This window comes from Balaenoptera acutorostrata, chromosome 20 (assembly GCF_949987535.1).
Source record: "Balaenoptera acutorostrata chromosome 20, mBalAcu1.1, whole genome shotgun sequence".
Classification (NCBI taxonomy): Eukaryota; Metazoa; Chordata; class Mammalia; order Artiodactyla; family Balaenopteridae; genus Balaenoptera; species Balaenoptera acutorostrata.
In genome coordinates this window covers 1,830,265-1,844,986 of record NC_080083.1, presented here as the reverse complement: position 1 = coordinate 1,844,986, position 14,722 = coordinate 1,830,265, and the positions used below count along the sequence as shown (strand labels likewise).

The 14,722-nt window shown below is 44.4% G+C and overlaps 1 protein-coding gene across 1 annotated transcript in view; it reads right to left on the bottom strand.

Moving 5' to 3' along the window:
* The window catches only part of LOC102998773 (multidrug and toxin extrusion protein 2-like), a 61,932-nt gene that overhangs the window by 15,558 nt on the left and 31,652 nt on the right, over positions 1-14,722 (bottom strand). Inside the window, 5 exon segments of the mRNA XM_057536165.1 lie at positions 343-475; positions 1,649-1,718; positions 10,529-10,604; positions 11,176-11,259; positions 11,262-11,280. Coding sequence (XP_057392148.1) covers positions 343-475; positions 1,649-1,718; positions 10,529-10,604; positions 11,176-11,259; positions 11,262-11,280 — 382 coding nt within the window.

The window sequence follows — 14,722 nt, the reverse complement described above, 5'->3', positions numbered from 1 at the left end:
AGCTGTTCCAAGCCATCATAGGAGATCACAGCTTTCACAGTACTTAACCCTAATGGAATAATTGTGTAATTACTTAATCTTGGTCTCATCCTGAGGGCAGGGTCATGTTTATTTCCTTCAAGTCGACATTTCCAGTGTTTTTGTATACTGAATACACAAATTGTTTTCATATACCAAATATACAAATTGTATTTTCTATATACAAAATAACTCTGTAGGGAGAAAATCATTTTTCCTATTCCACAGGGATCACTTTCCAGACAACTGCTTTGTATCTCAAGCAGCTTATCTTAATAGGACAAGTGAGATTTGAGGTAAGTCACCGAGGAATCAGACACATACCTATTATCCCATGATTAGCAGCAAACATCAGAGATGCTCCAAGGGGAAAACCAAAAACGTAATAACCAATGGCATTCAGGAAAGCACCCATCTTCTGTTTTCCTGCACCTCTCAGGACTCCACCAGAGGTGCCCTAAAGAGAGGAAAACCAAAACCAGTGTTGCCGTCACTCAGGTGTCATCATCACATCCGGTCACAACACAACCTGGTATTTCACAGCTCTGAATACAGTCACTTACCCTATCTCAAGACAGGGACCACACCTTATGTAAGAGATAAAGGAGAACACTTGCTTCTAAAGTTATGTTAAGGGACTTCCCTGGTGGCGCAGCGGATACGACTCTGCGCTCCCAATGCAGGGGGCCTGGGTTCGATCCCTGGTCATGGAACTAGATCCCACATGCATGCCGCAACTGAGACTTCTTATTCCGCATCTAAGGAGCCCACATGCCGCAACTAAGGAGCCCGCGGGCCACAACTAAGGAGCCTGCGAGCTGCAACTAAGACCCCACACAACCAAATAAATAATTTTTTTTAAAGTTACGTTAACAACAACTACAGCAGCTTTCATCCAGAAACCCACCAAGTAACAGCATTTAAATCTCTATTTAAAAATAGTTCATAAAAGCATAGTTTTAAATAATGTAGAGGTTTCATTGATGGACGTCTCAGCAGAAACTAGTCTGATATCATGGCTGAAAAATATTAATCCAGTTAGGCTTCAAAAATGCCCAGAGCCAGAGGGGTGATGACCGTCTTGCTCTCTGTCACATTCTTGCCACGGCCAGTGTCCAGTCATGGGCACCACATCTTCAGAGTGAGTGTGACACAGCAGAAGGAATCCCTTGGGAAGAAAAGCAGGATGGCAAATGGACCCAGAAATCATGTCACGAGGACTAATTGTTGAAACCAGGAAGAAGCCTCAAGGGATGATTCCAGGGTTTAGCAGAAGGGTCTTCAAGTACCTGTAAACCTAGAGAAGGTCAGCCGGGAGAAGGACCTTCTAGAGGTCAGAGTGGACTCCGAGGTAGCACGGCCCGCCTTGGAGGTGTCGCCACGTGGCCAGGAGTCACACAGAGCATCCGGCCCCAGGTGAGGTAGGGGAGGCTGGCTAACTCAGGCCCCTCCCACCTGAGATGCTACGCTCTCAATCAACCTGTCTGTCCCGCAGGTGGCTCTGACTGCTCGAAGCAAGAGCTCCCTCTTTTCAGAAATGTAACCACGGGCATTCAACTCAAAACAAGACACACAAAACAAAACCGTGCTGCATATGGTACACAGAGGTAAGATCACTGCAAATACTCACCACAAGTGCATCAAACAGATGAAAGGGAGCAGAAATGGGCATCACTTGGCTCCCAAGGGACACGATATCTCTGTTGGAGGAAAAGAAAGAGTCAGTGACCCAAAACTCACAGTTCAGTGTAGCACTAATCACCTGCTGGCCGGACGAACCTGCCAGAGGGACCAACCAGTAAACTCAGTCCACATACTACTTTCCTATTTGATAAAATGAGGACACGATAAGACCTCACTAACTTCAATGTCACCAGTTAGAATTTAGGTCGAAAGGGACGTGGGCTAGGCTGCCACGACACAGCGTAATTCTTAAAGTTTTGTTGATGAGTATAAAAATGTGAGGGTTGGTTACAGATGAATTGGTTTGCAGGGCAGAAATAGACACAGATGTAGAGAACAAACGTATGGACACCAAGGGGGGAAAGTGGCGGGGTGGGGGGTGGTGTGATGAACTGGGAGTTTGGGATTGACATGTATACACTGATATGTATAAAACAGATAACTAATAAGAACCTGCTGTGTAAACAATAAAACAAAATTCAAAAAAAAAAGTGAGGGTTGGGAAGAAAAAGCAGCAGATTTCAGCCTGTGAAGGGTAATCTTCCCCTGTGGCTGGGAGTCTTCCTCAAAAATGCAGCTGGAGGCCAGTGTTCAAGGCAGAGAAAACATCTGCCTCCTCGGGGATGCACCGAGCTCTGGCAGCTGTGCTGGGAGGTCTGTCTGGCGAGGGCCTCGTGTGAGGCTCGGGGGCCCTGGAGAACGACTCAGCAGAGTGGCGGTGACCGCAGGCCTACACCATGGAGCCAGTGTGGATGCAAAACACACAACAGACGGCGGTGCTCCCCCCAGAGCTCCGGCCTCCCTCCCCTCAGCCTGTGGGGAAGACCGTTAGCCAGCAGGTGCCACCAACTCAGGCAGAGCCCGCAGGCAACCTGCTCACCAGAGCAGCGGCCTCCTCCGCGGAGCAGACCCAGGACGGCAGCGTCAGCCAACCCTGCACCGTCTCTACTAGTCAAAGTGACAATGTGGTCCTTCCTTCCCAAGTATCAACGTTAAACCAACATGCAGCAAACACTGAAGAAAATCAACAGCACAAAAAAAAAGACCAAACTGAGCAGGCAGAAGAGCTGACGCAAAAGGAAACAAAGAATGCAAAGAGCAAGAGAGAAACTTTTAAAAATTATAATTCCTATTCTTAGAAATATTCATAAACAGTAGGCATTTAAGGAAAAAGAGCAACTGGGAAAAGTAACTGGAAATGAAAAATATGAACACTAAAATACAGCATTCCACTTAAAGACTGGATAATGAAATGGACATGGCTAGAGACTAATGGTAAATCTGAGGAAATATCCGAAAACACAGACAGATAACCACAGAAAAGACACATGTCAAATTAATCCATAAATTCTGTCATTTATCTAAATTTCCTAGAGCTAAAGAAAAATCCACTGCTTGACACTGAAAGCCTACAAAGTGCCAGGCAAAATAAAAGATTCACCTGCACCTAAGCATGGCCAAGGACAAAAAGAATATCTGAAAGGGACTTCCCTGATGGCACAGTGGTTGAGAGTCCACCTGCCAATGCAGGGGACACGGGTTTGAGCCCTGGTCCAGGAAGACCCCACATGCTGCAGAGCAACTGGACCCGTGCGCCACAACTACTGAGCCTGCAACTACAACTACTGAGCCCATGTGCCACAACTACTGAAGCCCGCGTGCCTAGAGCCCATGCTCCGCAACGAGAAGCCACCGCAATGAGAAGCCCCCGCACTGCAACGAAGAGTAGCCCCCACTCACCACAGCTAGAGAAAGCCCACGCACAGCAACAAAGACCCAACGTAGCCAAAAATAAATTTATAGGAAAAAAAAAAGATTTCCAGAAAAATAAAATTTCTGGGACTGACGGAGAGGCAGGCCCATTGTCTTAACCCCTCTGGGCTGAAGTGCCTTCCCAGGCAGTGCCTGCTGAGTAATTTAAGGAGACATAAACTTTTAAGAAACTCTTCTGCGGGAATTCCCCCGGGGTCCAGTGGTTAGGACTTGGTGCTTTCACTGCTGTGGCCCAGATTCAATCGCTGGTTGGGGAACTAAGATCTGCAAGCTGTGTGGCCAAAAAAAAAAAAAGAAGAAGAAGAAGAAAGGAAAAAAAAAAAAAAACTCTGTTGGGCCATTGGCTGACTGCGGAGATAGCAGACACCACACATGACAAGGAACACAGTCTCTGTAAAAACTGGTTTAGAAAAGTCACCAAACGAATGGGAGAACTGCAGACCAGCAATGACAAAAAGCAAGAACAAGCAAGAACAGCACTGCCTGGGGAGGGAGGAGAGCCTGGTTTCCAGAGTTATCACAGTACAATATTAAAGACGTCCAGTTCTTAACAAAAATTTACAAAGCATACAGAGAAACAGGAAAATAGGGAAAAGGAGATTGTCACAACTGGCAAATATTGTCCGAGCTGACTTTTTCAGAACTATGGAAATTAACCAAAGGCTTGCGGTTACTTGGGGAGCCCACATTCATGAAAAGTGGCTGAATCTTGGTAATGATAGCTCTGTGGTGTCATCCCCTGCTCCCAGCTCAGCAGCAACCTTAAAGTAACAGCCCACACGTACTTCCAAGGCTGGAGGAGGAAGAGTGGGTCGAACTCTTTTTAAGTTTCATTCCTAAATTATAGTTACTAAGTCACAAAAGGCCACCTGTCTGGTGGCTCCTTAGAAGACCCCGCCGAAAGGCCGTCTTTATTTCATCTGGCTCCAACTGCCCAGTGCTAAAGTTGACCCTTAGGAGACTGTTTGTCAAAAATGTTTACAGGCGGGACTTCCCCGGTGGCGCAGTGGTTAAGAATCCGCCTGCCAATGCAGGGGACACGGGCTCGAGCCCTGGTCCGGGAGGATCCCACATGCCGTGGAGCAACTAGGCCCGTGAGCCACAACTACTGAGCCTGCGCTCTAGAGCCCGCGAGCCGCACCTACTGAGCCTGCATGCCTGGAGCCCATGCTCTGCAACAAGAGAAGCCACCGCAGTGAGAAGCCCGCGCACCACAACAAAGACCCAACACAGCCAAAAATAAATAAATAAATAAATTTATTTTTTAAAAAAATTTACAGGCAAATGTTCTAGTTGCTGCTTCCTGAGGCAGTGGAAACAGGGCAAACAACAGACTAACCAACCAGCTTGGTAGGAAAGGCTGGGGATGAGGGGTGTATCAGGGCGCGCTCTGAAAGCTCTGACATGCTACTGGGGATCTAGAAGGCCACGTGCCTGCCTAGGGCTGCACAGAGGCTCAAGAAAGACCAGGAAGGGCCTAAGCTCTCACCTGGGGCTGAACTTGAGACTGCATGAACAAGAAGTGAAAGTTAAGGCCAAGCTGTAAACTGCCTGGCTGGGTGTTGAAGGTGAACCTGACGCATGTAGAGAGCCCGTCAGCAAAGACTGGGAGATGTTTGGGATGCAGACTGTCCAATCATTAGCTGACCTCTAAGCTAATGCAGCAGAGACTTCAGTGGCCACACTCAACAAAGAATACAGACCTTTACCGAAATAGTTCCTAGAAGTCACTAAGCAAACGAGAGCATCGACAACAAGAACCCAGGGGAGGGGGTGAATATGATTTCCAGAATTGCCACATTATAATATTTTAAAATGTCTAGTTTTCACATAGAGAACAGACATGTGGTGGCCGTGGGGGAGGGGTGGAGTGGGAGTGTGGGTTTCGCAGAGGCAAACTAGTATATATAGGATGGATAAAAAACAAGGTCCTGCTGTAGAGCACAGGGGCCTATAGTCAAATTTTGTAATAACCTATAAGGAAAAAGAATCTGAAAAAGAATATATATATATATATGTATGTATAACTGAACCATTTTGCTGTACAGCAGAAATTAACACAACATTGTAAATCAACTAGACTTCCATTAAAAAAAACCCAAAATATCAAAAAATGTCTAGTTTTCAACAAAAGTTGAGTCATGTAAAGAAACAACAAAGTATGGTCCATATACAGGGTGAAAAAATGAATAAATAAAAATTGTCCCTGAGGAAGCACAGACTTTGGACTCGCTAAAATAGACTTTTTTTTTTTTTTTAAAGGATTTTCTTATTTATTTATTTATTTATTTTTGGCTGTGTTGGGTCTTCGGTTCGTGCGAGGGCTTTCTCCAGTTGCGGCAAGCGGGGGCCACTCTTCATCGCGGTGCGGGGACCGCTCTTCATCGCGGTGCGTGGGCCTTTCTCTATCGCGGCCCCTCCCGTCGCGGGGCACAGGCTCCAGACGCGCAGGCTCAGCAATTGTGGCTCACGGGCCCAGCTGCTCCGTGGCATGTGGGATCTTCCCAGACCAGGGCTCGAACCCGTGTCCCCTGCATTAGCAGGCAGATTCTCAACCACTGCGCCACCAGGGAAGCCCTAAAATAGACTTTTAAATCATCTATTTCAAATATATTCAAAGAGTTAAGGAAGACTATGTCTAAAGAACTAAAGGAAAGTATGAGAATGATGCCTCACCAAATAGATACTATCAATAAAGAGACAGAAATTATAAAAAATAAAAACGATGGAGTTGAAAAATCCAAAAAATAAAATGAGAAATTCACTAGAGGGCCTCAACAGTAGATTTGAGCTGGCAGAAGGAAGAATCAGTGAACTTTAAGGTAAACAAATTGAGATTATTTAGACTAAGTAACAGAAAGAAAAAGGAATGAAGAAAAAGGAATGAAGAAAAATGAAGACCTGTTGGAACACCATCAAATATACCAACACACACATAATGAGAGTGCCAGAGGTGAGAGAGAGAGACAGAAAAAATATTTGAAGAAAGAATGGCTGAAAACTTCCCAAATTTGATAAAAGACATGAATCCAAGAGACTCAACAAACTCCAAACAGGATAAACTCAAGGGGGAGGCAAGTCATTTGCTGAGAGTGATGGCTGAGGGTGGTACAGAGGGGTCAGTGGTTTGAGGAGAATGGAGAAGGTCTAATATGGACTGCAGTGATGGACAGTGAGATGGCCAAAGAAAAGCAAGATGGACAATGCTGAGGGTCTAACTGTGGTCATAAATTTCTAGTGGAACCAACATGCCCGCTTCCGTGACTCTTCCAAAAGTGATGCGCTACTGACACAGTGTGCGTCTGGGTTCCTCCAGGCTGGGGTTCTGCCACACAGGAGGGCCAGAGGGACTCAGGAGTTCCTCAAACAATGAGCCATGGCACCTACGCTACATGAGGGAAGGCGTAAAGGCAGGAATGTCATGATGGATTGAGAAAGAGTGCAGGACCAGAGGAGTCAACAGACTGGAGAGCCCAAGCAGCTGAAGAATCCTCTTACGTAGACATGGCTGTTGGAAGCGTTGGAGTTGTGGCCAGCTGAGGACTGGAGCTGGAACAGTTGCATAATGACAAAGCCCCAAGCATGACCACGGGAGAGTGTGCCTGTGGAGAGCAGAGGTTACCGGGGTGAGGACTGGGGCACTGGACAGCTCATCCATGTGGATACTGAGTTCAGCCGGGATGCTGCTAGGGTCTGGGGGGCGAGAACACTATAATGAAGATGCCAGAGTGTTAGGCAAAAGAGGAGGAAATGGAGATATACAAGCATGTATCCCATGTACAGATGCCAGAAGCTGAAAAGGGTAGGAAATACTGTCACTGACAGAATTAGGAACCCAAAATATCAAGATGAGTCAAAAAATAAGAAAATAAAGATGAATGGGTACAAAAGTAGGATCTGCATTTGGGCTCAAGACGATAACCAGAGGAGGGCAGAATGTGGATGCTAGGGCTGGTCGGGGGCACACTGGCAATCAGCTCCACAGACATAGTGTGCTGCAGCCACCAAAAACCTAATACTTCACCAGAAGGCCATCAGGTAGAATGAGGTACAGTGGACGTAGTTCTGCTCTAAGTGGAGCTAAGAGCACTGCCTTCAGGTTTGTATGAATTCAAGACAGTGGAGACTCAAAATCACATTCCATGGGAAATGTGTGAAGGAATCTCAGACGGTTACCATGGAGAAGAGAGCATGAGAGATGCCTTCAAATATCTGCAGGCTGTAACTCAGGAATGGATCTAGATTCCTACAAGCACAAGAACCAGAATAAGTGGGTGAAAATTATGGGTACATTTCAGCTCAAAATAAGGAAGGTGTCCTGGGACTTCCCTGGTGGCGCAGTGGTTAAGAAACCACCTGCTAATGCAGGGGACACGGGTTCGAGCCCTGGTCCAGGAAGATCCCACATGCTGTGGAGCAACTAAGCCCATGTGCCACAACTACTGAACCCACACTCTAGAGCCCACGAGCCGCAACTACTGAGCCTGTGAGCCACAACTACTGAGCCCGTGAGCCACAACTACTGAGCCCGCGAGCCACAACTACTGAAGCCCTCGCACCTAGAGCCCGTGCTCTGCAACAAGAGAAGCCACTGCAATGAGAAGCCCATGCACTGCAACAAAGAGTAGCCCCCGCTTGCCACAACTAGAAAACGCCCGCGCACAGTAACAAAAGACCCAACACAGTCAAAAATAAATAAATAAATTAATTAATTAAAAAAAAAAAAAAAAAGGAAGGTGTCCTGAGAATGAAAGCTGCCTTCAGAGGTAGCAAGATCCTCACCACTGAGGTTATGAAAGTGTAAGTTGGACAACCTGGCAAGGATGTTTTGGAGGAATGCTGATGTAAGATGAGTGATTACATCAAATAGCCTTTTAGATCTCTTTAATTCTAAGATCTTATCAAATTTAGAAAGATTTGCCATTATTTCTTCAAGTTTTTTTTCCTGTCCCCTCTCCTCTCTCTGTTTTGAGAACTCTAGTTACAGCCTTTTTAGGCCAATCACAGCTCACTGATGTTCATATTTTTCCAGTCTTTTTTCTCACTGCATTTCATTTAGGATATGTACTATTGCTCTACCTTCAAGTTCATTAACCTTTTCTTCTACACTATCTAATCTGCTGTTACTCTCATCCAATATATTTTCATTTCAGACATTTTCTTTCAGCTCTATAAGTTCAATTTGTTTTTTAAAAAATCTTTGATGTCTTACCTTAGCATGCTCATGTTTTCCTCATCTTCTTGAAAATACAAAACATAGTTATTAAAATTTTTAATACCTGTGTGTACTAATTCTATCATATGTTTCATTTCTGGGTTGGTTTCAACTGATTGATGCTTCTATGGATTTTAATTTCTTGCTCCTTTGTATGCCTGGTAATTTTTAATTAGATGCAGACATTGTGAATTTTAGTTTGTCGAATACTGCATGTTCTTGTAATAATTTAAGTACTCTTGAGCTGTAATACAGTTAAATTTCTTGCAAACAGTGTGATCCTTTCAAAGTCTGCTTTTAAGCTTTGTTAGGTGGAACCAGAGCAGCCTTCATTCTAGGGCTAATTTTCCTTCTACTGAGGCAAGGTCCTTCTGAGAACTCCACCAGCCATCCCATGCATTACGAGGTTTTGTTCATTCCGCGTGGTGGGAACACAAACTCTTCCCGACCCTTTATGAACTTCAAGAATTGTTCTGCCTGCTCCTTTCAGGTGTTCCTTCCTGCCCCTCACCCCACTCCCCTGGCCTCAGGTAGGACCCTTACAGGCACAGTCGGCTCAGTGGTCAGCTGAAGACTTGAGGGAGAGCTTCCATAGATCTCCAAAGCGCTCTCTGGGCGCTCTCCCTGCTCTGGGACTCTGCCTGGGAACTCGCCACACAGCCTACCCACTCCCAACTCCATTTCCCCAACCCAAGGAGATGGGGGGCTTTGCCAGGGCCCCCGTCTGCACTTTGTCCTGGAAACTCCCTCACAGTAAGCTGGGGCAATCACGGGGTTCTCCTCAGGGATTTATCTGGGCTGCCTGTGGTCCAATGTCTGAAAGCCATTTTTTAAAATACAGATTTTGTCTGTTTTTTTAGTTGTTTAAGGCAGAAGGGTAAATCTAGTTCCTGTGCCTCCATCTGACCACCTCCCTAGCCCTAAGATTTTACAAGAATATATTTAAGCACTGGTCTAAAACCAGTGGGGTTGGGTGAAACTAGAAGAGCACACTTAAAAGTAATAAAACCGAATTTCTGGGGCTTCCCTGGTGGCGCAGTGGTTAAGAGTCTGCCTGCCAATGCAGGGGACGCGGGTTTGAGCCCTGGTCTGGGAAGATCCCACATGCCGCGGAGCAACTGGGCCCGTGAGCCACAGCTACTGAGCCTGCGCGTCTGGAGCCTGTGCTCCACAACAAGAGAGACCACGGCAGTGAGAGGCCCGCGCACCGCGATGGAGAGTGGCCCCCGCTTGCCGCAACTAGAGAAAGCCCTAGCACAGAAACGAAGACCCAACACAGCCAAAAATACAAATAAATAAATTAATTAAAATCTTAAAAAAAAAAAAAAAAAAACCGAATTTCTCCGTAAGCATAATCTGAGGCAACTGGTGCAAATTACTGAAGCTTTTTCATAAGGATTTGGTTTATTCAAGACACTTTATTGCATCTAAATAATTACGCAAACACATCATTACAGAAAATGCAGTAAAATTCAACCAAAGATTGGGTCAGTGGTTTATGCAAACACTGCCCAGATGATTCAGGCATGCTTGCTGCCAGCGTGCCCTGGAGGTGCCTTTCTGGGGATGAGGTTTTTCCATGTGCTTTTTCTGTGTATCTCTGAGCAAAAACACTGAGCACAAGAGAAAGCCCACTTGCGTTTGATAAATGAACTGGGTATTGGAGGGGTGGAGGGGGTTTCCATGGGCTTCCTTCATTCAAACCTGTTCAAATTCACTCCCAGCTGCACTACAGATTTTCCTATGGAGTAAAATGCTACTCACCTCTCAGAGTCAGAAAAGTATAGTAAAGAAAGAAAGCATAAAACTAAAAATGTTCTCCTAGAAGATGGTACATACTTGTCACTGGTAAATGCACAGGCAACCACGTCCTTTAAAGCAGCAAGTAAGATACCCGTTACAAGTGCGCAAACACCTGGAAAATACAGACGCAACAACAGGAAATGAAAATCCTCCCGAGTGTGATAAATCCTCATACTGACTTCTCATAAGATATCTGTGTCAATGATTTAAGAAATGTAATAATTTAAAGTGTTTCTTCTTACTGTCTAGGAAAAGAGCACCTAAGGTCAGATGATTCTAACTTCTTTTTCTAAGGGAGACTCATAGAAGAGATGTTCGATAAGATGACAACCCAATCAGAATCTTCTCTAACTGCTCAGATTCCAGAACATTCATACTGCCCAAGGGTCAGTGATCCAGGAACCTGGAGAGCTGGGCACACAGATTCTGGTCAGAAATAAGCCTGCACATGGTAACAACTGCCTTTGAAATGATTCCTGTTAGTACCAAGTGGAACAGTATTTAGTTGGTACCTAATAACAGAAAATCATATTTCGGAGATTTAACTGAGTAAACAGGAGTCAGCATAAAGAAGAAAGATTTCAGTTGAGTTTACACATGTAAGTCAGTTCCTAGAGAAATTATGATATATATTTCTAAACTTAGACACAGCTGCGGCCAGCGAGCAGCAGTGCCACACTCACCTGCACACAGGAGGACAGTGGCACAGGAGTGTCGTGCCTGCTGGGCATCCCCTGCCCCCAGGGCACTGCCCACCCGGACGCTGCCACGCCAAGGCCTAGAGGCACCTAGAAATGAATGATCACAAAATCACGAGGAGGAGTCAGAGGGTCTGAAAATCAGAGTATCAGTGCACTAGAGTCTACCTGCACGGAAACCCGGGACAGAGTCAGAGCTCCGGGTTCTAGACCCGGTTCCAGTACGTCCTTGCCGTGTGACTGGAAACAAGTGGCTTGGCCTCGCCCACTGTTACAGATGTGTAACAGCTGCCCTGACCGCTGCCCCCATCAGAGGCATCAGAGTAGAACCTCTTACAGATGCTGGATTTGAGGGCAAAGCACCTCCCTTATTAGCTAAACATACACTATCAAGAGTCAATTCACCTTTGCTACATTCTACAAGATTTAATGAACTATAAATATATAAATCAGTCGTAAAAGTGAAATGAATCATGTGAAAAAAGCACTTAGAACAAAGCCTGGCACACTGTAGGAATTCCGCAAAAGCTGATGAAATCTGACTCCACCATACGTTATGTGTCCAACATTCCTACGTCTAATTACCCATTAAATCGAACTATGGCCCTTCATAGTAGATGCCCAAACTTTATTTTAATTACTGGTTATGGAAATCTGAAGCTGTAAGCTTGCTTGCTTCTTAAAGAGACCATTGTTCAACCTGCGGGGTCACGTCGGTTGTTCTCCTGTGATGACGGTGCTGCCCTTGGAGGCTGTTTGTGAATCACGGGTTGTGTAGTAACCCGACTTCAGTTCTCAGGTCTGCCTTCAGTAATTTACGTGTCAGCTTTAACTTCTTATTCCTACTAGAAGCAGCATCCTCCGGAGAGCCGTCTAATTTGTTGCTGTTTGAGAACCAGCCTAAGTGAAGTTGATAAAAAATATGTATTAAAAATTGTTAAGATTAAGAACTTGAAAAACAATGGACCTGACTATATAAAAATTTACAAGACTTGTGGGCTCAAAGTATACATGTTGGCTTCAGCTCAAGATGAATGGCCAGCTCACATGCTTAACCCCCTTCCTTCCCCAAATGCCACTAAAATGTCAGTAAAGATGCTTAACAGAGAAGAAACTCATTAACAACTCTGAGACTAAGTGAGCTGATGAGCTTCTGGAAGAGGGAAAGGAAAACAGGAAGCCGAAGTCCAGATGAGGAAGAGGAAAAGGCTACATCCCAATCGCTCCTCCCATGGGGGCCCCAGGAGGCAATGATGAGCAGTCCTGGGGACTCACGACAGGGTCACCGACAGCACGGCCAGACCCCACTGCCCACCGGCCCTCCCTCTCAGACTCACTGCGCAGCAACTGGTGGCGTGAGTGCCTCAGAGCCAAGCCCTTCTCGTCTTGGGGGATGGGAGGTGGGGTGGGGCAGTGGGGGAGGTCAGGACTGTGCTCCCTGCTCCCCACCCATAAGCCCTTAAGTGAAGATGTCATGTGACAGATCCCACCTCTGTACTGAGCCGCCTGTTGATCCTTCCCACGAAGGGGAGACGTCTGCTGGAGAAAAATCCACAAACAACAGGACAGGAAAGCCATGTCAGCCATTTAGTTTATAAATCAATGCATTTTCCTTTTCTTGCCTAATTGCACAGGCTCGAATCTCCAATAAAATGTTCATTATAATTGTTGAATATTCAGATTCGTGTCTTACTTCAGTTATCTAATGGTCTCTGTCTCTCATCAAAGGTCTCTGAATACGGCATCCCCGCCAGTCTCTATCCTCTCCCTGTGGAATTCCTACTAGATATAAGATATATAATGGGTCTACATCTTTCACATGTTCCAGTTCTACTTTTTCTCACTTGTGTTTACTGTGGCAAAATACACGCAACGTGAAATTTACCATGTTAGCCATTTCTTCCCTTCTTATTCCAGTAATTACTATGTGGTGTATTTTTTTAACCGTTATAACCATTTTAAAGTACGCACTTCAATGGTATTAAATACGTTCATAATGCTGTGCAACCATCACCACCATCATCTCCAGAACTCTTTTCATCTCCTAAAGCTGAAACCCTGGGCCCATTAAACAATAAATCCTCACTCCCCCCTCCCCCAGACCCTGGCAACCACCCTTCTACTCTGTCTCTATTATTTTGACTAGTCTAAGTACCACATGAGTGGACTTGTACCATATTTGTCTTTTTATGTATGGCTTATTTCATTTAGCATAATGTCCTCAAGGTTCATCCACACTGTTCCATGTGTCAGAATCTCCTTCCTTTTTTTAAAATAATGATAACCCCATTGTATGTATATATCACATTTTGTTTAACCATTCATCTGTGGAAGGACATTCGGGTTGCTTCCACCTTTTGGCTGTTGTGAATAAGGCTGCTGTGAACATGAGTGTGAAAATATCTCTTTGAGATCCTCCTTTCAACTCTTTTGCGTATACATCCAAAAGTAGAATTGCCGGGTCATGTGGTGATTCTATTTTTAATTTTTTAGGAACTACCATTTTTCTATTTTCCCATGGCAGCTGCATCATTTTACATTCCAACCAACGCTGCATAAGGGTTCCAATATTTCCACACCCTCGCCAACACTTATTTTGTTTCTTTTCTTTTTTCTATTTTTTTTTTCTCGAGAGTAGCCATTCTAATGGGTGTGAGGAGGTATCTCAATGTAGTTTTGATTTGCATTTCCTAATGATCAGTGATACTGAGCATTTTTTCATGTGCTTATTGGCCATTTGTATATCTTCCTTGGAGATAATATCTATTCAAGAACATCAGGATGTTTTGGTTTTCATTATTGAGTTTTCAGAGTTGTCTATATATTCTGATTAGTAATCTTTATCACATAGGTGATTTGCAAATATTTTCTCCCATTCTGTGGGTTGCCTTTTTACTGTTGATACTGTCTTTTGATGCACAAAATTATAAAATTTTTATAAAGTCCAACTGTCTTTTTTCTTTTGTTGCCTGTGCCTTTGCTGTCATATCCAAGAAATCATTGCCAAATCCAATGTTGTGAAGCTTTTGCCTTATGTATATACTTCTAAGAGTTTTATTGTTTTAAGTCTTAGATCCACTTTGAGTTGATTTTTGCACATGGTGTTAGGTAAGGTCCAACTTCATTCTTCTGCATGTGGATATCCAGTTTTCCCAGGAACATTTGTTTTTGTCAAAAATCACTTGACAATATATGTAAGGGTTTACTTCTGGGCTCTCTATTTCATTGGTCTGAGTATCTAATTCCATCTATTTACATGCCTTTGTTTTATTATGGGAATTTCCACAGATCTATCTTCAAGTTCATTATTTGATTTTTCAGTTTTAACTAATCTATGAAGTATTAAATTTCTGTGGCTATAGTTTCAAGTTTTTGAAATCCTACTTGGTTCTTTTCCAAATATCGTTCTTCGGGTTTCAATTTCTTCTTTTATGTTGAATGATTTTGAACATACGACTTTTCTATTCTCTGATTATTATACCATCATCTCAAATTCCAAACTCTAACTTTCCTGTTTACTGTATCTGTTAAC